Here is a 24595-nt window from a genome sequence, read left to right as displayed (position 1 = left end):
GTGTGAATATACATTTGTTTACGCTGAAATGTAATTTAGTATAGAAGAAAAGAGCCATGGATATTAGTGGAATATATTACAAAACCTTTTCTTTCACATACCTGCTGATTTTGCAGATACAGATAAGTCAGCAGTGGCAGATGCAGGTCTTTCCATATCTGGCTTTTCAGAAGCAGACGACGGCAAAACCATGCTATTTGGGACCACCACCTCTGGCACAGAAATCTAGAAAGCAAATAGAAGGGTAAATCACTCGACTGTACCTTGGTAATATAGCTTCATTGGTACCTCTGGAATCTTCTTCATTTCAGAAAAACCTATGTGGCATGCATAGAGTTAAAGACTAAGAACCAAAGGGGTATATACAGCAGGATGACGATTTGTCAATATTTCAAGGGATGCTAATGGTTTAATATAACTTTGCTTTCATATGCACGTAAACCACTTAAATGTTACTCTGGCCTTTACATTACGTCCCAAAGCACAACACGTAATGGTGTTTGTTACAACAAGCAGATTTTACAGGTCAGATCCAAATTTTCTATGAGCCCATGTGTTGTTTCAATAAATACGTATGCTATAGATGTCTAATGACATATTTGTCCATTGTGTCCCTTTACACATCCACAGATATCACAGAACACCTTTGCTAAAAAACAAAAATCTCAGCGGATACAAGCTGTTCAGTGTAAGTAGGCTCAGTTCATATATCTATTTGTATCAAGGTTTAAAGGGATTTGTATGTCAATTGTGTTTAAAATTGATGGTTCCCAGAAGTGTTCCTCCGATAACAGGAACAGGATGCTGTATCTTAGAGTAACTGCCATTTAAGTGACATTTGGTCACTGATTATGTTACAGCATAAACCAACAAGTAGCATATCCTACATCACTTGTTCTAAAAAAAAAACAAAAAAAAAACCTACATGTTTTATCGCCCATGATATTGGCCTGGCAGCCACTGGAATGTTATGGTTATGGCATAAAGGAATGTACTTCTTAAATACACTGGAGACCATCAAAAGCCTTGCCGTACATGCCAGTGCTAATGCATTCATTAAGAAGACATCTCTTTGTAACAGCGCGGGACATGCCTCTGTAGTATAGCCGCATGGGCGCATGTACACTTACTGTCATGAGTAGCTTCTCCACGCAGTCTGGAGATACACTGTGTAAATGAGTCAGATGCAGCTGCAGATGCATCTTGTTGCTGAGAACATCCTGACATAGGGGGCAGGAGATCACAGGCTGCACTGAATGCTGGGAGAGGATATGCATCTGAATCCGATTGGGGTCCTTGCTGTTGTAGTTGCAGTAAGGACACTGATAACACTGTAAAAGATAAATAAATTCACATGATATCCTGAAATTGCAGTATACTTGTAATCTATCAAATAGAGAAAAAAAAAAGTGGGGACCAGTCACCGCTCGTTAAAACAGAAATTGCGATAAGTATACCTGTTCATGACAATGGCTATTGTCATCTGCTGTTCTGGAATTCTTCGCGGGACAATCCTCCTCTTTACTTGGCATTAATTGACGCTTTCCCAACGTGGAATTCAAACCATGCTCCTTTTCCGGTGTGTTTTTGCCTGATCCTAAAAGACATTTTTTATTCATAGCTATATTAATACATTACTCATAAACAGCATGCAAATATCCATAGCCTGCAGACTTAAAAAATTATAATAATCAGGAACATTTGCAATCTTGTTTATTTTCATCTTGTACTGAAATTTAGGGCTTGTCGCTTCCAAAATATTGGAAATCACTTTTTTTTTTGTCTAGTAACGGTTAGCAGACTCAATAAACAGGTTAAAAATGTACTCCTCTCTTTTGTTTGGATAACCGTAGGTTGCCTTGAAGGATTAATCAATAACACTCGCTCACCAGCATTTCAACAGGATTTACTATATTCCCTTAAAAGACGAAAAAATGGCACAGCCCTATCTGCTATTTTAATTCCTTTCCAGTAATAAGTTCAAGTACAATAAAGTTTTGTTGTTTTAAGCAAAGCCTCGTAAAAATTTGTGATGCAAATAGGGATATATTCCTTAATTACATACTCACTTATGTAAAAATAAAACATTTTATTTGCCGTCATCACTTTCGCTGTATTCATTACTTTAAGTCTACCAGGCTGTAAAAATGTACCTTGTGATAATCTGATCTCTTATGGCTGCAAAAGATTTTATTCTCCAGTTTCTGCAGCCTGCAGCTCTAGACTATGGATAATTCTAATATTATCCACTAAACAGTGTGCTTAATACGAGTCTGGAGCCAGCAATGTAATGTGGATACAACTTGCATACATCAAAGAGTGAAGTGCAATTCTAATTTTCCCGTCCATCAGAAAATTCTTTCCAGCGTCAATTTACCAGATAATCTCTTCTGCTAGGCTGGATATTACAAGAGCATTGGATAGGCATGTCACATACATCTTACGACAAACACAAAACCTCATTTACCCGCTATTCCAATCTCATCACAGACCTGCATCATCTAAGCTTTTTTTCCCCCTGCTGTTTATTATGAGTATGCCTAATTTTAACTTTCAATTTTCACCATCTTCCAGTCAATTTGCAACTAAATTATTTCCAGGATGAGGACACTATCACTGGACAACTGGGTGCAAATACATCTTGAAATGTACTGTTGCTAAGCCATTGATTGCTATCGGGTTTTACATAAATATATAGTCCGTTGAAAATCTGATTGTGCATGGAGATTTGGCCTGATTTTCCCATTCCACATAAGGTTCAAATAAAGAACAAGTTGCGTCTGATTGTACAATAACCCAGTTTTAATTTAGAAATGAGCTTAAGCATGTTACGGACCAAGACAAAAATCCAAGCAAACCCATAATTGTTATTTTTCTTCTTAGCAGATGATGCTAGGGGGTTTAATATTTACAAAAGTCAAAAATAAGGGTCAAACTGTGTGCTTTTTTTGTAATCCCCTGCATACGTTACTCCCGGCCAGGCAGCGGCCTAATCTCAAAACACTGCTTCTGACGTGAACAATAAAATCGCCAAATAAACAAAGTAAATATATACATGTCCTGTCGTGCCATGGCGTTTAAACTGTTATTTTAAAGTAAGCCTCCATTCATAAAACATGGTGGTCCCAGAACGTTCTATGTCAAATGGTTCCACTGGTAACATGGCAACTGATACTCATATTCTTAAAGACCATAACAAGTTGCATTCGATAAATAAATAAATCCCTTTATAAATCTTCAATAAACACCATATTTTATAAATGCCTTTTCATCCTTGGACTTTTTTGAATGCAGCAAATAACTAGGAAGACAGCAATTAATAAAAAAAAAAAATGAAGAACTATTTTATGTAAATAATTTTAGTATTTTCCATAAAAATAACCTTAAATATCTCTGCATCATATACAATGCTGACCCGTCACTTTCGCAGTGATTAACATGTAGAATAGGCATCGAAATCTTTAGAAAATGCAATTTCGACAGTAATTTTCAGGCACTAAAATAAATATTGTGTTGAAAGCTTCCTGTTAATCAAAAGCAGGCAATGTCTAGTAAAACAAGCACAGAAATTGAATAAATCCTCCAAAAGAAAATGATTCTTTGCTATTTATGAGTAAAAGCATTCAGTAGATGTTACTAGATGACTATCGGATATGATTCAAATCCAAATAATGTTTTACAATATCATTATTGATATTCATTTCTAATTAGGCCTAAATTGAAGACCAATTTCCATTGTCATAATGAAGGTTAATTTCCATCTCCCCCTTATGTTTACATCTTATTAAAATATGTTCCCCTTAGCAATAGCTGAGATTTAGTGCATTCTCAATGCAAATGCACTAATCTGGATAAATTCCATATTAATTCTTGCTCCGCATAGAGATGTAATTTGGATTATAATTAATCGAAAGTGGCACTAGATTTAAATGACAATATAAATTAAGCATTAGCTGGCTTTTCTATTCTGAATGAGTGATCAACAAACATATACCGAGGTCTCATTAAGCGCGAGTGGATTCTTCAGATAATGTAAGCAACAAAGCACAACAGCTTACATGGTGTCATAAACATACTGTTCTTAATCACATGCTAATCCTTACATGTCTAATAGCCTGCAAACAAAATAGTCACGCTTATCTTTTTGAAGATGTTGGCACTGTAGTTATTGTAGTTATTGTTATGTTACGGATTGTAGATGGTGTTGTAAATAGATTACGCCAATAGTAAAGTCGCAATCACTTGGACTATTGTCATGAGAGTCACGTTAAGAAGCTTTATTTTTGTGTTTAAGTAAGTAAATGGTCGGATGAAAGCTAATCACGAAGTATAATTGGAGGACCTCATCGCTCATCATATGGGTTAGGTTGGCTTTATTGACCTTATTTTTGAATACTTACATTATATTATTTGGAGCTATGATTTTCTAACTCTGCTTTAGCTTTTTAATTCCGGTTATAAATGTTTTATCTGTTTTGCTGGCTTTATACAGATTGAAGACTTCATCTTTCAACCACTGATGGATGCGGAGTGTTGAGCACATTCAAGATGACAAGTCAAAATCCTGACCCATGTACATCGGCTGAGCTAAATAACAACCATTATTCTAAGTGTCCCCATGCTGTGCTTTCTACATTCATGTCCAAGGTACTTTAGGATGTCAGATGCTTAGAAAAGTAAAAGAACTGATGGGAGGGCGACTGATCTCAGGGATATGATGACAGAAAGAGGAGGGACACGGGGAAACTAGTGGCAGCAAGGTTGGACATATAGAGAGTAAAGGTAAGGAAACAAAACACAACGAACATATGGAGGTTTTCGCAGCATGTTACATAACTAGCTAATATACTAATTCATGCAGAAAAATATGACTTCATTCAACCAGTAGAATGTTTGCTTTCCAGTTGGGTCTGTTCCAGTGATATTCATGTTTCCTTGCCACTCTTATGGCTGTCTTATAAATGACCTAATAATAGCTTAAAGGTTTTAAATTACAAACTACGGTCAGTGAATATTTCAGCAGAAAATAATGAGTGCCGACTAATCTCATCATCGCCGATAAAAGTAGACAACATTTTCTGACTCAAAGGGAAACGGTTTGCCTAGTTTTAACGAGATCTCCAATAGGATATTGAAATAATCAAATATACTCAATCTAGAAAGAAATGTAAAAAGAGAACCAGTTCCAGAGACTGGATTACTCAAACCTGAGATCGCTAGTTTTTGTTGACAATTTGCTCTTCATAAAAATATTGATTATAGGTAGCTCAATTAAAATAATTAAGAAGTAATCATTAACTGTGTATAAACGTGAATACTTGTATAGAGTGATGCTGTTGCTATAGCAACCAGTGGAACACCCCTGCTGATTGCTTTTTTTATGTATCAATTAGCCCCACATTTAAACATCCCCTGTGTCTTACTAATGTTTAAACAGTGCAATTTTTCTCTCCATACTGTTTCTGTTCACTGTATATTTGAAATAAAAACTGTGGAGTCATGGAAAACTGGCTAGTGCAATAAAAAAATGTCAATTTTGAATTTAGACCAATTTAGATTTATCTACTGTAACTATGGTTACAGTTCACTCTTGCAACCACTTTACAGAAATATCAGCCTTTTACATATAACATTTTATCTTTTCAGACAATTGTTCAGGATCATGCTAAACAATGCCTAAATCACCCTGCCTTCCTCGAGAAGGGTCAATTAACATGAAGCATGATGATACAGGGGAAAAAAAAATATGATGTATAAATATCGCCCAACTCATTGGAACATTGAAGACTATATTTTGTGTTCCAGCTAAATGTCTTTTTTTTTTGAGAATACGAGTATCTCTATGTGCTGCTGTCATTGGGATACAAGACAAAGACAGATGACTACCTGCAACTAATAGGCTCCAACCTATTTCAGCACTTCTTCTGCTTCAATGAATCCAACTTAATGTAACTAGGTATAGCGTGCGGCAAAAATAGCCAATGTAATATTCATTGAGACCATAGATTTCCATCTCATACATACAAAGCATGGATGAAGTCACTTATTTGCCAAATCAAACACAGAGAAGAAGCCTTGGGTATCCACACCAGATGCAGGGCTTGGGATTGTTTGTGCATAACTAAATGTCATGACATCAAGGTTTTGTTTTCAAAGACAGTAGCTTTCATTACTGGGCTTTGTCTATTCAGGGAGATCAAAATGACCCAACTTTAAATCCGTTTTCAATGATATTTCCTCCTGCTTAGGGTGGATCATCTGCACATTCCTTTTTGCTGGATATTGCTTGGTTTCCCCCCCCCCCTCCAACAGATGCCTCAAATAAATACTCCAGAAAGAGGTTTTGAAGAGGATCTCCATAACCAAGTGGACATTCTATGTCAATAAAAAGCCATGAATTTAATACAAAGAAATTATACTGATTAATGTTTCGGTCTTTATAGCAGGAAAACATGGGCACACTAGACGGGCTGAATGGTTTTGTTGTCAAATTCTATGTTTCTTTATGTTTATACATATATATATATAAAAAAAAAATATATATCATTTTTTAGATAGATAACGTAATAAATTCAGTCACAATTTCCTGAAATTATGAACAGTATGCATTCATATTTTTATGAAATAATTAAAAATAGGTGCGGTGGTTCAACACACACGTTATTCAGTTTTAACACAGTGGGTTTAGTAAAATGTGAAATGCACCTTTAAGAATAAAGAGTAAAAATAAAAATGTCATTCTTTTTGTTACAAGGATATAAATTTGATTGCTAGGAGGAAAAAAAAAATCAAGTGATATCTAATCCTGCGCTTATGAAAAATTAATATGTCATCAGAGGAATCACAAGTACAGCTAAGATTAATGAAAGGCGCTTAAAAATTACAAGCACACAAACTGATTTGATTAAAAAATAATCTCACTGGTTGTCCTGTAATATTCCTCAACTTATCCGCATCTATCCTGTCAGATGGTTATGATTAAAAATAGGTCAACGTGAGGCTACTGATAGGAATCACATGCAAAATGCACAAGCAATGAACAGAAGTGGAAATGTCCAGACAGCTCAGGAATGGAAGAAGAGTTGGAGACCCCTACGGTGCAGGGTGAGCCTGCAGAGTCAGGGTTCTCCGAGGGTCTGTATACAGGGCAAGCATTAATTCTTACCTGAATCCTTTGGTGTCTTTCTATCGCTGCTGTCTTTCTCATTTGTGACTCTCTCCTCAGCTGGGGCCACCGTTGCATTTTTTGTAGCTTCTTCTGTTTCCTCTGCTTGTTCTTCTGTGAGTGGAAAAAAACCCAAAGGATACATTTTAAAAGCTTGTTACATGGTACTGACTTGCAAATGGTAATAATAAAGTGAAGATTAAAAAATAAACAGTGCAACAAGATTTTTCAACATTGTATCAAACATGGTATCGTGTATTTTTAACACTTTCAGCAAAATTATTTTGATCGAGAATGCGAGAACCTTTTTTTTTTTAAGATATATAATATAATATATATATATATTATAATATAATTTAATATTAAAGACTAAAACACAAACTATTGTCAGTAATGCAAAAAAAAAAAAAAAAATATATATATATATATATGGTTTTTTTTAAAAATACATTTCCAGAAAGAATACACTTTATTAAGGATATGAAATGCCAAAGAAATAGTTTAAATTAAGAAGTAAAGCGAGGTTTTCTAGGAAAACTAAAGCGATTGTTAAGTCATCTTTTTTTCCTTCTGTTAATTATTTAATAGCTACAGAGTTTCTTTTGTTTTACCACAAGGGGAACCTCAAGGGTTATTTGATACAATGAGGGATCATCTCGAGAAATCTGCATTTCACTCACTTATGTGTTCACACCAGCCAGATTACATAGAAATCTTCACAGTAACTCAACCCTATTTAATTATTCTGTAAATTTTAGCTATGCTGCTGGTGGATTAATCTGTTTATGCAGTTAGCTTCTATGCTGGGGCTGTGTAGCATTAATCCATGAAAGGCCCACTGTTCCTTTTCATCCTGTGATCATTTGTCTCTTACTGTGCTGATGTCACATTTTAATGAATTTTTAGCAATCTGAGTATTGCCAGATAACCAGACCTGTAACTCCCCACCGCACATCATGCTGTTTTTATTGCCGCACAAAAATAAAAATCATATTTCTCAGTTCAGGTAAAAATTACATAAATCATAAGGTAAAAGTAAACTGTGTTTCAAAGCACCAGGAGGTTCAATTTCATAAAATCTTTAAGGATCATATAAATTAACCCCCGGAAAGGGAAAAAAAGGTCATATGCACAAATCTGCATTAAACCTTTTTTTTTTTTTTTTTAAATACAATAAATATACTATTAACCCTTTAAAAGCTAGTTCATATGCTGCCACAACGCCAATGTTTTAAGTATTGTGTATTAACTTTAAATAACACACTGCATCAAATTTTCATTGTGAAATGCTGCGGTGATTGAAGGCAGAGAGAGTGGACCCTCTCCACACTACATGTTTTATTAATAACATTCTGACAGCTGAATGAAATCTCCTCTAACGTATGCAGCGGCTGAGTACAAAAGAAAAAAGGCAAATAACATCACCCGTGCTATGCACACACACCAGAACGGTAGAAAATATAATAAAGCCAACTAATGCAGCATCATGAAAATGGCATGGATTGCTTGGAAACTATTGTTCTGCATCATACTGGAGTCAAAATGCCCTTAATGCCCATATGTTAAGACCGTGTATTATTACCCACCCTATAGTGAAATGAGAGGTTCTTTGTTTTTGATAGTGTATGCATATGTGTATTCGCAAACGGTTATAACAGAAGAAAACATTTCAGAATCCTAAATCCGTTATTCTTCCAGTGCTGATTGCTAATCAAACCCTGCGGGGTCCCTCATCACAGTTGGAAGCGATGCTGTGTTTATGAGGGTGGCAGGGGTTTGGAAAGCTGTGAGGCTGTGATCACGGTAGGATTGGACTGTGTTAATGGCAAGTGGACACACTAGAGACCAGCATCCAGTGTCAGAGCCCGCGGCCTTGGATAGCCGATGGAAATCCCTTTTTGTCTCTTTCCTCAGAAAGCAGGCAATGTTTTTCTTACCTAGATTTACTGACCCATTCCCCAAGGCTGGAAAATGAAGCGTCAAAAGAGCTACTGACTGTCCTTATCTTCAGGGGACATCAAATTTTTAAGGCCAGCGGCAGCGCATATTAATAAAATATTGCGTGCCGGGAGGAAACAAAGGATGGGGTAAAAAAAAAAAACAAATTATGAAGGTACTAAAGGAAAAGCTCATCATCTGGGTCTCATCAGACAGTTTTGCAGGGTGCTCTTCTGGTTTTTTTTCCTGGTATGTGCTTTAAGTGTGAGAGAAATTCCCAGACATGTTCTCTATACATCATCACGGTGTCTGACCTCAATGTGACCCTGGCAACAGTTTGAGAAATCTGAATGTGAACAAAGACTCAGTGTCAGCAACAGAGAAAGATTGCGGGATAGACTTTCCCCATCAACTTAATCGCAAACAGCAGTTCTGAGGCCATAACTCTACAGAGCTCCACCAAACCACAAACATATAACCTTTCAAGGTGAAACTGCCCATGTACCATGCCCCCCCCCCATTACCCTCCTTTCTGCGTTTTTTTCCCTCAATCCTCCTTTACTCTCTTTGATGTAGAAAGGCAATTAGCTCAAATGTTCAAGTGCTGCAGGCCTGTTTTACGGCTTGGAAGGTGAGAGCTGTTTATTACAGGTAGACTCTTGAGGGTCACAAAGCCTTTTATACATTTTTTAATCACTATGAAAAGTGAAGTGGAAGCAATGCACAGCATAAAACCAACATAATTATTATTAGCGGTACAAAAATATATACCGCGAATTGTTTGCTACACTGCCCCAGCTCAAAGAAAGCAATACTAATTTATTTATCTTCTTTTCCAATGCTATGGAAGGAAGGTTGTAAAAGACACAAAAATGCTTCCTTAATCAGTCTAACACAGAAATTAGATGAATCTCTGGCACAATATAGATAGAGGTTTGCACAAGGTCTGCCTGGCTCAAACAGGGTTAAAACGCTGGAGAGTGGCCCTTTCCCATCCATGGAGGACACTTCTTTGGTGGCAGAGGTGGTGGTGGGAGGACACATTCTTCTATCTTTACCAGCACTGAAAGGATTAAAAGAGAGGTATGATTTAAGAGCGGTGTAGCCTTGGTTAAGTCAATGGCCCTTGAAATTGAAGACCTCAGTTCAAAACCAGTGGCAGTTCTCTGTGACCTAGGGCAAATCACTTTATATCATTGTGCTGCAGATATCAGCAATCCAATTGCAAGCTCTGTGGTCAGCTATTCATTTCATATAAAGTTCTATATGCAAAGGTCGTGAATACTCGTGTGTGCACATATAGCAATAATTAAATTAGAAGAGGTTCTGGAAGCAACGATCTAGAGTTAATCCAGGCGTAAAAAAAAAAAAGTACTTTTGAGGAATTTTATCTTGATTGAGAACAACATTCTCTGATCTTAACAGATATTTGAAATATTTAAACAAGTTTAAGTTTGGAATGTTCATAGTACCAGTATATTTACTAATGCTAAAGGCATTAGTACAGAACCTTTTTTTTCCTTACTCTGTTTTGTTCACACCTGGTTTTATTTTATCCAAATGTTTTAAGTGCCCCTTTGATGTCCAGCTCTTATCAACAGTTCCTTCAAGTGTTGTAGGTTGCCTTCTGCTTCAGATTAATACACACATTTTACAGAAATACAGCCCCTGAACTACTGCTGCTGCTGCCTGGACTGCGTTATACGGAACAAAGACTCCTTTAATGGCAGAGGGTCCAGTATAATCCAGTGTATTGCAAGATATTTCCATTTATGGAGTGATAGAGAATTCTCAAACATATACAGAACTAATATTTTTATATTCCGACACTGATCAGTGGAACACAAATCACTTTCCCCTATGTGCTTTATTAAACATATTTGTCATCATGCTTTTTCTGACACATGCTGTCACTCTGGTCATTTCAGGTAAAATATGGTGAGAGCTGCCAGTGATCTTAACCGGCTCCCCTCACCTCACATTTACTCATGATAAAAACAAAACATGTACGGTAGTCTCCTTAGAGAAACAGACTGGTGTTCTGGTTTTCTATAGCTCTGCCGCAGGTATTTCAGGGGTTAATTAAAAATGATAGCAAAACTGAACCTTTATTTCATAGTGGGCAAGAGTCCACACAGGCATTGTGCAAAGTGGATGACATATGTGCGTTGAGTGACATGGTTACATGACCTTGCCCATAGTTGACATGTCCTGATGAAGGTCGCAAGCAAAAAATATGACATGTAGCAGAGCTGAAATAAGTAAGAGATAATTATTTGTTAGAGGCTATGTGACTTAGGTGTCAAAAATCCTGTAGCATGTAGAAAAAAAACAGCCTGACTTTTGCGATGTAAGATTTAATTGATCATCAGCCATTGTTGGCTTGGTAGAGAACATGGTATCAGCTAATATTTCCAGGAAAAAAAATAGATCCGGAAACCTGTTTGGTATACATAGAGTTTTTTCATTGTATACACGAGCCTCGGTCTTTGTACACTAAGGGCAAGAATCACAATAAAGGCATTATTGGAGAAGAGAAACTGAACAAACAGGATGAATGAGCAGCTCCAAGCTCTACCTTATGCTGTGGTCACCAACCCCTTGTCTTCAAGAATGTTTACAATTCCCTCTATGGAACTCTGAGAAGTGAGGGATGGAAGTAGCAAATGCACATTTTTTTCCCTCAAGAAAATATCCAGTGGCAGAATGCAATGGAAAATACTCTGTTTTGTTTTCTCATGACCTAGCTTTCCCGGTGGAAATCTGGGTAGTTAATGGTTTCTAAAGTAATCCCATCAATGAAATTAATTCTTACACTCTTTATTTTCTGAATAGGTTAACTAATTTAGTGTTAATGACAATTAGATTTTAATAAATATTTAACAGGAAAGAAAGAGCAAATGTGCAGTGATTATGATTATTTTGTGTGTATATATATATATATATATATATATATATATATATACATAGTGATTATATAAAGCGTAACATGTGTTGTTTTTTTTTCCCCTAACATCAGTATTTTTTCTTTACTTTTTCAATTTCAGAAAATATACAAAGCCTCAGAACCTTAAACAGATGTCTGGTATATTTTCTGCATACAATATATCAACCAAACAGTCTGAATTAACTGTTTCTATTCTGCAATACAAATCAAGCACAGATGTAACACTAGGAAATATTGCTATATTCATTTTGTTTACTCTGTTGTTCCTGATTTAATGAAATGGGTATGGACAGTATGACGGAGGAAAAGATTTCAATCTTTAATTTAAGTAATTAATGGAGGTGTAAAGAGCTTTTTAACTCTCTAAATACCCTTCTGGCCCACAAAGGGTAAACAAGGTAATATCTCTTTAAAGCACACACTGGGGGGAGACTTGTGGTTAATGATAAAATGTGAAATGCTTTGTATTTAAGAAACCATCTGGGGCTGTAGTAATCTAAGATATGGAGATGTATGAGGTCGGCTGAATAGACGGACAATGGCTGGAACAATTGGCCTTTTCTCTTTCTGTTGTAAGGGACATCATCCTTTGTCTCTAGAAATTACATGGTCAGCAGCAGGAAAATATTAAAATTTGAATTCAGATGAATATTTAGTATATGGCTTGCGTGTTCGAGGTTGCAATTTGTAAAACACACATCCTTTAAAAATGACCTGTTTTATTAGGCCCCTGATTATTTCTGTGTATAGGATTTATATTTGGATACGTATGCTATATAATGATTAGGCATAGAGTTTATGACTGAACATATACATATGTTTTTTTTAATGAGGGAAATATAAATAGAAGTTGAGGATTTTTATTTTTTTTAAATCCCTACTTCCTCAACCTTTAATATTTATTAAAGTTCCTGTGTTTTCATCAATCTTTTATCTTAGTCTCAGTTTTGGCTTTCGGCCATTCCATTGTTCTTTGCATCCTGTTTGCTCATTATTTCTATTGGTTTGGCAGTTAGTCTCATTGAATGTATAGATTTTGTGTTTAAATATATTGGAGGTTTAGCACTGATAAAGGATTATTGAGTGTGTTGTGAATGCCTACTCTTTGGTCAGCTCCTCCTACTTGTTTTCTAGATAGCAGAGGGAAAACATAAAGAAGCTGTCTATATTATCTTGTCCTAAAAGAAATGTGTTTTCTCCGCTTCCACCATTTGTGTGCCTCAGCAATGCAACTGCCAATAATATTCAGTGCAACTCCTGCACTCAAAAAACCTCCATCCCAAGAACAGGGGAGGTAAAAAGCCACAGTGGCTATATATATATATTATAATATATACTATTTTGCTTTTCTCTTTCTTTTTTTCCCACTATTTATATTGTCTCTTTTTCTTCTCTTTCTCTTATCTTTCTACCGCTCTCATCTCTTCATCTGTCTCTCCCTCCATCTATTTCCTTTTTCTCTCTTCTGCACTCCCTCTCTCTTTTATTATACTATCGCCCGCACACACTACACACCAAGCAACCCTTTCTGTCACCCTGCACACAGCACATCTGGGAGAGCTCACAACACTATCCAGCAACCCCTTCCCACCAGAGCACTACCTGGAAGCCCCCTACACAAAACACAGTTAGTCCCACTCCAATCTCCTGTATACACCATCCAGCAGTGCCTCTCTGTTTCCTGCACACAACACTATGCAGCAGACTATGATGACAATTTCTTTATGTGTGTGCACTATATATATATATATAAACTAGATAATAAATCTTGCAGTACCGCGGACACAGTCGACGGCATGATAATTCTTACATATGAAAAATCTCTTTGTAAACAACATTTAAGGTATAAACTGTTTTACTTGAGGTTACTAAGCAACGCTGAATATGAAGAATTTTCACCTTGACTGCCTTTTCAGCTATAGTTTAGGAAAAACTGACATACAATTGTGGCTACATACGGGTTGGGACAAATATATTCCAACCTTACTTAAAGTCTGACCCTGACTTTTGTTTATGCTCATTGCAAAACTTAAATGTCCTGGAAATTGTCTTTGTTTCAAAATAAAAAGGAAAATTCCTGTTTAAGGGTGCCGAATTGACATCCGTGCTACTGTAAACAACAGTGCTTGCTGGCCACAGGTTCTGTATCATTTGGATTATCTTGATTAGTTATGGGTTTTCGGAGTAATGTTAGGCAGTTTGAAAACCTTAACCTTAAAATAAAGGTTATTTAGGCAGATCTCTCTACCTTGAGTCCATTGCCTGCCTAAGCCCAAGCCTTTGTACTACAATATGCACTTGTGTATCTGAGATATACTTGGACCCAAATGATTAACATGTTTATCTCTGGCAACGAAAGAGTTAAATATCTACTAATGTGAAAATGACAAATTTTTATATGAAAGCTAAATTTGCTGGGATCGCATTCTTGCACAACTGAAGCATCTAAACAGCTGAATATTTATACTGACTGTGTTCATTGTGTATTAATGGGAGCAGATCTATGATATGTTATGTTGCACAAAATTAGAAATAATTCCATCTCGTGTTTAGCTATTCCTTTTTTCACATGCTTTTACTGCCCAAGGGAAATAATGCCCCTCTATGTAAGTGGTGTGAAATATGATTCCAGCCTCTAAATGATTATATTATCAAGACTATTGTACACCGAGGTATTAAATATTTAAGGGTAGCCCGCGCAAGTTAAAAATATTATCACATACATCAAGAATAATTCTGATATTTTTCTTATGGAAATAAGATACCTCCATATCCATGGAGAAGCAGTAGCAGAGAACATTACATTATACATTTGTTTCTATAGCGCCAGCAGATTCCGTAGCGCTTCACAATGAGAGGTAAAATAAAATAAAAAACAGAAATAAAATACCTGTCTGCATACATTTATTATATGAACTATTCATGTATTAATTGTCCAGAAAAGCAGGTCACATGTTGAAATGTCAGCATTGTAAAAAATATATAAACATTGGATGCGTTCATCTACTATTTTGTGTTTTGACTGTTCCAGAAATGATAGCAAAAAAAATCTGGCATGACAGACATCTGACATGAAAAATGAAGCAATACTCTTCAGTATACAGCTGGGACAGAGTGACACATTATATTTCAAAGACAATGCAGACAAAGACCCTCCAACGGCAATGAGGCCTCAACCCCCCTCCATCATATTAAATGCTACCTCTATCTTGAACAGGGTCTCTCTGGTAATATACAGGTTTCATTATAAGGATGTGTATTTCACTATATAAATCTCCGATGTCTTACAATCCCAATATGCCTCCTCTCGTAAACTACACTCCTTCTGTCCCGAGAGATACATAGAATAAAATTTAATTGCAGGGTGCCCAGACCTACAAACATTATTTCTTGTCATCTTTACATATTATTTAAGAAAATTCTATTTTTTTTACACCCAACATTAAATATTCATAATTTTATATATATTGTTGCACTATAAATATATATATATATTCTTATTTTTTCAGCTGGACACAATAAATATATGACTAAAATATACATTTTTCTTTTTTAGGTTGTGTGGTCTAATTGATAGCACATATGGAAAAGTTGCGCTGTTTTTTTTCTGTTACTATGATAAATTCCACTACACTCGCTGCAATCTGTTTTGTCTTTGTAGTATCTTCATGAGATAAGAAGAATCCCATGGATTGTTTATTTGACTGCAGTCATAAAAAGAATGCTTGTTTGAAAGAAAAACAGAACTGAGTTTCCTATAGGAGACATCTAAAAAGAGCCATTAATCAGGATGTTCTTTTTTTAGAAAGAAAATAACTCTTTTTATTAATAAAAATAAGTTAAATAAACCTTATCATCAAGCTATACAAAACAGAACCTATAATTTATATATACACACACACACATATATATATATATATATATATACACACATATATATATATGTATATCTTTAAAGATACCGTATGTTAAGACATTTTTCCCTTTTAAATGATTGTAGTCTTTGTAAATTCCTATACTATTTTTGTTATCTTCAAATATCAAAAAAATGTCCGCATGCCGCAAAAAAACATTGACGGATGCCCTGAATATGTAAAAAAACGTGTTTCCTTTTCCCTTATTTCTTTACATATTTTGTTTATACTATTATAGATTCTGGATTAATAAATATCAGTAGGATTGTGTAGTTGAGGGAATAGCAGTAGTAGCGTACATCAGAAACATAGTGAATATTGTTGCATTCTGGGAGTTTTAACCTTCTCCGTGCCAATATCAACAGAATAAAAAAAGATTATATATCAGAGATCATAAGAGTTTTCAGCCGCTGTGGAAGAGATTAAACACTGTCTTTTTAAAGGAAATATATATCATGAGACGCCTGAAATTCAGGGGAAAAAGTACGCTCTCTCCGATGATTGGATCGCTATAGCAGACCCATCCTGTCCTCAATGAGTTGTAGTGACAGCATTTGAACATTTTGAAAGTATCCTGACAATATGTGGCTGTCAGCAAATACACGTAGGAGGCTTAAGAGGATATGTGGAAAACAGTCCACACGGAGTGCGACAGAAGAATAAAACGGCAAAAAAAAATAAAAATGTGTGTGTTTTATAGTGGAAATGCCTCAAACAGAAAAACACATTAGATCTGGTGCTTTGTGACTCTAATGCATTTATTCCTCAGAAATCTTTATGGAAACTAAACATACAGCTCTAGTTATTGTTACCAAACCAGCTTAATCTAATAAAAGTGAGAATCAATATAAGAACAATTCAGATACTGAGGCTTGCCAGCTCACAAATGGTTATTTCATAGATATATTTAGTACGGGTGGTACATGTAGCACTCATGCTATATCGGAGACAAAGGTTTACTATAGGAATGACAACATCATTGAAGGACTTTATGGCTAGAAATTAAATTAACAATTTATTGTTCTTTATTTCCAAAATATATATGGTATATATTGGACCACACATAACACGCAGACTGGGTGATTCTCAAAACCACACGTACAGCTTCCTAATTTAGGGGGGGAAACCCATTTTATAAAATAAGTATAATTGGCTTATAAATCTAGCCACACGTGAGTGTTCTCTTAACTGCCTTTTATCGCTGGGCTTTAGTTGCTGCATTATTCGTAAAATACCCCCTCCATGTTTTTTTCCTGACTCTAGAACTGGACCATGACACCTGGACTTCATTTTTTTTATTAAAATGTATTTATTGTCTACTGACAGGGGATTCCACTGGGCATTTCAAACTCTTTCCAATTGCAATCGGAAGAAAAAAAATGTTTTTGACCCATCTAGCTGGAAAAAGGATTAAATATTATGCAAAATATTATGCATTATAAAACCTAGATTGAAAATCAAACAGGCTGTGGAATTTATATTAATGATTATATGTTAATCCGGTCTGAATACTTCTTAATGAATGGGAATTTTTAGAAATAACTGAAGTACCTTATTATGTTGAGCTGCCTAAGATATAACAGCTTCATAGTGTGTTAGTGTACCTGTACTTTCTGATGAAGGCTCTGGCCTAGTCCATCTATAGTGGTGTCTGGGAACATATAAAGTAGAATTATGCTGCATCACGTATACATACTCCCGCCACAGGTCTGACCTAGGGAGGCACCTGTAGCTGCTCCCTCTTCAGCCACCATCCTCACTGCTGAGCTCCGGGATAATGTATATCAATTAGAGATCTCCTTGGTAACTGACCCATTGATCAGCGGCACATCAGAGGGGTAGATCACCGAATAGGACTATCACTCCTGTGGACCAACCACCCTAATGTGGGCCTAAGCCAGAATATGTCACTGCTCCCATCAGGATTTTCCTTGTTTTTCTGGATTCTTGATAAACACTAAATTTCTTTATTCAGAATAGATATTTTAATTTCTTTACACTGGTCTGGGCCGGCTCTTTTTGGCATGAAGAATTTATATGTGCTGCCGACTTTTGCCTAAATCATTGAAACAATATGTTAGTGTTTACTCTGTTCTTCAGGTGAAATGTAGGTGTGTGGACAAATGACCGAAATGTCTAAAGGTGTTTCAGTGAAGTGTTCCTTTAAAGTCCAGTTAAGGACATCCCCACTCTAGTTCAGTGGTGAAAGGTGTGCCTTTCTAAATGGGAACTGAAAAAGAGCAGAGCCAGTCCACTGCTGGCACTGGGATGTATGGCTAGATATGTGGTGGTGTGACTGAGGTTCAAGGTGGTACATAGGTGGTAGGAGGCTGATCCACCAGCTGGCATTCCTCGGGAGTATATGCTGAAACTTCCAAAGTATACTTGTACCTTCAAGAAGATAAAAAACGTAAGCCTGCGTTTCTTTTGAGCCCTCTGTAAAGCCTTGTTGGTTTTTAACTCAGCAGTGCCTTCATAGGCATGTGCCAGTTTCTCAACAAACATGCTGCTCTCTGCATTATGGACAAATGCAGATGAATATACAGTTCTGTTTAGGAATACTCTGTGATGTGTTTGTGTTATTTGTGATTAATTGCCCACTGGTCATGTAATAAGTGCAATATCCCCAGTGCTCTTTGTACCTCGATGGGGCACACTCCATCCATCTCAACAGATTAAACTTCTAATTGCTCATGTTGCCTGTGATGTGTATTAGTGCTATAGGCAGTAGTGCCTATCTGAGTTAGAATGACTGTCTATCCATGTGTGTGAATTTATTGGCCCCGTCCACTTCAAATGTGAAACTAAGCCAGCGGGCAGTAATTAAGCAGTGTGGACTTAAAGGCAAAAAGAGGAGGACGAAAGAGGGTAAATCAAAATAAGGCAGAGTATTTTTTTGGATGGGCGGAATGGGAGTAAAAAAGGGCAAAAACCTTCATATTTCCCTGTAATCTTATAATTTCTATATACAACAATATGAAATTAGCTTGTTTTTTAATGATCGCATAGACATTACACACTTCATACCCCTTCTCGCCTTTTTTTGTCTAAATTATTGAAATGTTATGACTATATTGTATATCAGTGCAGAATATGATCACACTTTATAAATAAACACTGTATTATCTTTTTAATCCCCAGCATTTCACACCCATCTATATTTGTCATGCAGTAGGTCATGTCTAGTTAATTTTGTACTCTAATAAATCCATGGCCTTTTTTTGGAGTCCTACAGAACTCTCCAGGACTCCAGAAAAGGCTTGTGAACACATCGGGAGATGGCAATGCGAATGCAACACTCAAGGCATACACATTTTATCTGAACAATTAAAACTGTGAACCGGATCCTAGCAATACCAAATGCTTTCTAATATACATCGTTAAGTGTCACCAACATTTTACTGGCTAGTATTGGAAAATGACAAATTACCCGCTATCAAGTTTAGCTTAAATAAGGTTTCTAAATAGATGAAAACAAATGTGTTCTATGGTATTTTTGGATGTGGTATCTTCTTAACCTTCACTGTTATTCATCTGTTCCTGTAGTCTGTTAGCCCTCAAAATAACTCGAGGAGAAAAAAAAAGTTTAATCAAAATGAGGATCTGAGTTGTAAATGTATCCAAACCAGTCTCATTTCAGTGCTCAAGGCTTGTCCTTGCCAAACCACTTCTGGTATTTCAAGCAAGGCAATGACAGCATACCTTCTTGTTATTATTTATGCATAGAAAGCCAAACCAAATGCCTGGGTGGGTCCCCCAAGACGGGGAGCTGGTAGTTTTTTCCGTCCACAGGCCCCATTTACATTTAAATGAACTTGCTTCTTGTGAAAGCTTGGCTCCAAAAGGGAATACCACACCACCACAGACACTGCAATTAAATCACAATCACAAGTATAGAAGCCACCAACATATTGCTAAATAAGGCTTAAGAACATTGGTTAAATTACATAAAAAGGCTTGGTATTGTACGGCTGAAAATAAAATAAGTCAACCTTTAGTTTGTTGTACAAGATATTTAAATAACCACTTTTTGTGATATAAAGCAAAATGATCTGGAGACTTACAAAACACAAAGAGTTTTATTCAGAATCCGAATCATTTGTGATGCTGGGCAAACAATGCGTTTTATTATTGCTTTGCCTACAACTGACATTCAACGAATGTGTCTTTTGTTCTGATTTCTGATGGTTTCAAACATTCATACAGAGACCATGCATAACAAAATGAAATGCATGCATATATGTAATAGGTTAAAATAACATTTTCAAGGATGGCTTTCAAATTCAAGTGCAATGGATACATTTATAGGAAGTAACGTGGCGTTATCTTGACAATTGCGGGGGAGTCGCTTATGGAGTCATGAGGATGATTTGGTTCCTGGATTTCTAAATATCTCTCAGACAGGTGAAAAAGAAAAACATTATCTGGTTCACTCATTCTAAGAAACAGATAAGGCTCTAGTAGGACATAGACACCGCTGACTGTTCTTCCATCCAACATGTACTTTACTTCGCAAATATAAAATCTCCACTATATTTAACTGATATCTATGATTTGGAATGAATATTCAGCCAATGAACCATAAGATCTTTTCATCTTTGGCCTTAAATATTTATTTACAGTTGATTATTAACAAATGACTGAATGCCAGATTCATCTGTATGGGGGGGTGATGGGTGAAAAAAAAAAAAAGTCACACACCCACCAAGGTGGCCTGTAGTTAGACAGAGAACAGTTTTCCCACTCGGTGCTTGTCTTCCTGTCTGTGACCTCTGAAAAGCACTGGAGGCTAGGGTTAATGGCCTTTCCAATCTCTGTGATAAGAATTCATTTTGTTCTATTACAAGCAGTTATCGGAGGAGCCCTGCTGCATCACTTCAGCACAGTTCAATCAATGAGAGGACCTAATGAAGTAACCAGCTGTAGCTCTATATCCTTGGTCAACTCTATCAGACAAATAAGATCTATCAGTCACATCACAGGATCAGCCCAAGATGTGGCATCTTTCCGTGGTGCGCCGTATGCATATGAACTAATGACACCCAGCCCTTGCTGTTTAATCTTCCCTTTTGATATGGCACAGAAAATGGAATAAAATGGGTTCTGAGATGCTGCATTAAGAGGACAATAATGCAGGATTAAAGAAGAGAGGATTTGCTGAGCAGCACAAAGAGTTTGTATTAATAGCAAAAAAAAAAAAAAATTTGCAAAATTACATGGTCTTCCAGCCAGGCCCGTCTGTGAGCTTAGAATATTATTCATGGAAAATAGAGGTTATTTAAATAAAATCATTGATTTAAATAGTTATTTTAGAAAGAAAAAAAAAGACATTCATTTTGTTTATTATTTTAAGCCAAGAATGATCAAATGTTCTAAACAGCCTAAATTACAGGATTTTATGTTGAATGGCCTTTTAAACAGAAACATAATTACAGATATACTGTATTTTTAGCGGTTGGTCAAATGTCTGTCAGCCTAATTGTAGACTTAAATAGTGCTTTACTGCTTATTTTATTGAGATGATACTTACGAGGAGAAATTGCAGCGTTATAATAGGTATTTTTTATATAATTTCCTTTGTTCACAACGTGTTGTTAAAGCCTACAAAATACGTAATGAATTAAACAAGCCCTAGATTGGAAGTCACAGGAAAATAATCACTGCATAGATGAATAATGGCTGACCATGGAATCATTATGGCAGTAGATTTGGCACCTTAGGTGACATTGTAATACATACAGATTTACAAGATGCACTAACAAGAAATATTAGATGAAAATTAGGTAGTCTGTGGGCAGAATGCCTAATGATGTCACAATGTAACTTTATAATGCTGCAGTTTTTTTGGTGGTCATATGCATACCTTGGAACTTCCCAGAGTTGGCTAACTGGAGCTCTGCTATCTACCCTTCACAAGGGGCAAGGCTAGCAGTGCTCAGGGGTGGGGCTAGCACTAGACAGCCTTGCATAGGATAAAAGCAGGAAAGGAAGTGCATGGGGAGTGGGCGTGGTCAAGCCCCGTCTCTTCTGCCAGGAGAAAGAGGAGAGTGACCCGGGAAAGCAGCACCTCACCCAGAGATTTCAGGTCACACTTGAAGGGCTACTATTTATGGTCACAGCAGCATGCCACTGGGTATCAACAAATGGACATGTATGCATGACCCATGCTAAAAGTCTAAAGGGGTAACATGAGCCACTGCTCAGCCCCGACCAGACAACAAACACAAAATACGTATACAGGTATCATTCAGCTTGTTACAAAGTCATTCTACCACCTCTGAAGGTGGGATAGATGTTTGGATTAAAGTCATGTATCACCTGAAACCTCACATTATTCGTTTTAACTGCCCCAACTGAGGCCAATCAACAAAACATGTCAACGTCCAAACATGTTTAGCTAAATAATTAAGCCGGACCCTTTTAAGCATCACACTCTCAAACAATACCTATTAGTAATGTCTGGCTTTCCTAGAAGCAAATGGGTTAAGTTAGTTTGCATCTGTTTCAAACGAGTTTTTTTTTTTATGGAAGCATTAGTTCCAGCCTGACATTACAGGCAAAACAGTAAAAGCCTTGTGGAAAACCATGTTACAGCCGCCTCCTACTTGCTGCTATGTTGAAAGCCACATGCAGCCAAGTTTACTTTATTGGGTTAATCAAGATGACTCTCATAAAATGAAATTTGTATCCTTTTAACTCAACTGCCCTCTTTGTCAAATTGAAAGAGAAACAAAACAGGGCTTTTTTTCCCCCTCCTTCTTCTCCTCTCAGACAAATGATATCTACAGGAAGCAAAATAAATAAAATTACTTGGTGACCCACAACTGGATAAACTTGTGTGTATACGTCCGACGTCTAATTTTATTAAAAGCTAAAACATGTTGGATGGATTGCCGCATGTAAAGCTATGAATAATAATCTAAACACTCCCTGTGTATATACCTCTTCTAAATTAGTATACACATTTTTATCTTGGAAAAAAAAAATTTTTTTCCAGTCTGTTGACTAAATGTATGTAGTTATATTTATATAATCCCCTTAATCACAATCAGTTGAACAATGTTAATATCCATAGCTTAAAACAGAATAACTACCGCTTTTTTTTTCGCGTTTGGAACTTCATGCACCCATTTAAACATCTGAACTATCTATGTCATGTGTGCAAAGAGATAAAGCAATGCCTAAGGGGGATTTTTGGACCGTGCCTTCCTTTTTTAACAGAATTTACTGATTGCAGGCTATTGATTGGACTGAAGCTAATTTGTCAAAAAACCCCGTGCCCACCCATAAAATAAAAAAAAACCAAAAAAAACCAAGAAAAATATTAGCTGTTGACAATTTTAGTACGAGGGAATGATCAATATTTAAATGACTGTCCTTATTGATTTAAAATTAACTTTCAATTAAGAGATCCATAGGACTCTTAAATGCGACACTTATCCATTCACGAGAAAATAAAGGTGCATTTATCGACACATTTTAAACTGTAGTGGCTGGTTTCTTATTGATTCGGTAATTTGCGAAAGGATTCGTTAGCATCATCAGGCTCAAACATGCCTACTAGATTTTTTTAGACTTCATCCCTGCAAGTTGGAGGCATGCGCAAAACCTGAATACAAACACACAAGGATAAGCCTATTTATATTTTTAGATATTTTTTTCCTATATTTCTATTGGTTTTTATAAGCATATATTATTTTTATAAGTTTTTATAAGTACCGTATTTTTCGCTCCATAAGACGCAGTTTTTTTCCTCCCAAAGTAGGATGAAAAATCAGCCGCGTCTTATGGAGCGAAGATGCAGGCAGGGAGGGGGGGGGGGGGGCAACGATATACCGTATTTATCGGCGTATAACACGCACTTTTTTAACTAAAATCCGGAGCTTAAACCCTACCTGCGTGTTATACGCCGATAAATCCGGGGGTCGCAACTGAGGCAGGCGGCGGCGGCCGCCAGCAGAGGAGTCCTGGATTTCTGCCAGTCAGGGGGGCCCAAGGGGTGCCGAGCGGTTGCTGAAGACAACCGCTCGGCAACTCTCGGGCCCCCCTGCCTGACAGATATACAGGAATCCTTTGCTGGCGGCGGCCGCCACCGCCGCCTGCCTCAGCGCTTCAACTCCTGTGTTGGAAGCGTTTGTCTCGGGTGCCGGCGCTTTACGCTGGGCGCCGGCATATGACGTCAGACGCCGGCGCTCAGCAGTGAAGCGCCGGCACCCGAGACAAACGCCTCACGCTTCCAACACAGGAGTTTAAGGTAAGTGACCGGGGCGGGGGGGGGGGAGATCCTGAGAAGGGGGGGGTTAGGGAGTTAGAGGGGAGATCCTGAGAAGGGGGGTTAGGGAGGGAGGTCTTACTGTGTGTGTCTTACTGTGTTTGTGTGTGTGTGTCTTACTGTGTGTGTGTGTGTCTTACTGTGTGTGTGTGTGTGTGTGTGTCTCACTGTGTCTGTGTGTGTCTTACTGTGTCTGTGTGTGTCTTACTGTGTGTGTCTTACTGTGTTCATAGCTTATTCAGTTATTGTAATAAATATTTTAGCCCATTTTTTAGCTCAAAATATTTTTTCCTTTTTTTTCTCCTCTAAAATCTAGGTGCGTCTTATCAGCAGGTGCGTCTTATAGAGCGAAAAATACG

General features: G+C 36.9%; 1 protein-coding gene across 2 annotated transcripts in view; it reads right to left on the bottom strand.

The window, feature by feature from the left end:
- LOC149305489 (zinc finger homeobox protein 4-like) overlaps positions 1 to 24595 on the bottom strand; it is an 84593-nt gene that overhangs the window by 7710 nt on the left and 52288 nt on the right. The window contains exons 4-7 of one of the 2 annotated variants that reach the window (XM_089477327.1): positions 7166 to 7279; positions 1458 to 1597; positions 1131 to 1331; positions 102 to 225 (exon numbers count right to left, since the gene is read on the bottom strand). In XM_089477327.1, coding sequence (XP_089333453.1) covers positions 102 to 225; positions 1131 to 1331; positions 1458 to 1597; positions 7166 to 7279 — 579 coding nt within the window. The remainder of the gene's footprint in view (positions 1 to 101; positions 226 to 1130; positions 1332 to 1457; positions 1598 to 7165; positions 7280 to 24595) is intronic. The other variant, XM_089477328.1, reaches the window with a different exon arrangement.

Source organism: Sceloporus occidentalis, unplaced genomic scaffold, assembly GCF_023333645.1.
Source record: "Sceloporus occidentalis isolate IW3139 unplaced genomic scaffold, rSceOcc1.0.p SCAF_11, whole genome shotgun sequence".
Lineage (NCBI taxonomy): Eukaryota > Metazoa > Chordata > Lepidosauria > Squamata > Phrynosomatidae > Sceloporus > Sceloporus occidentalis.
The sequence above is the reverse complement of the archived record's forward strand: the minus strand, read 5'-3'. Positions and strand labels throughout refer to the sequence as shown.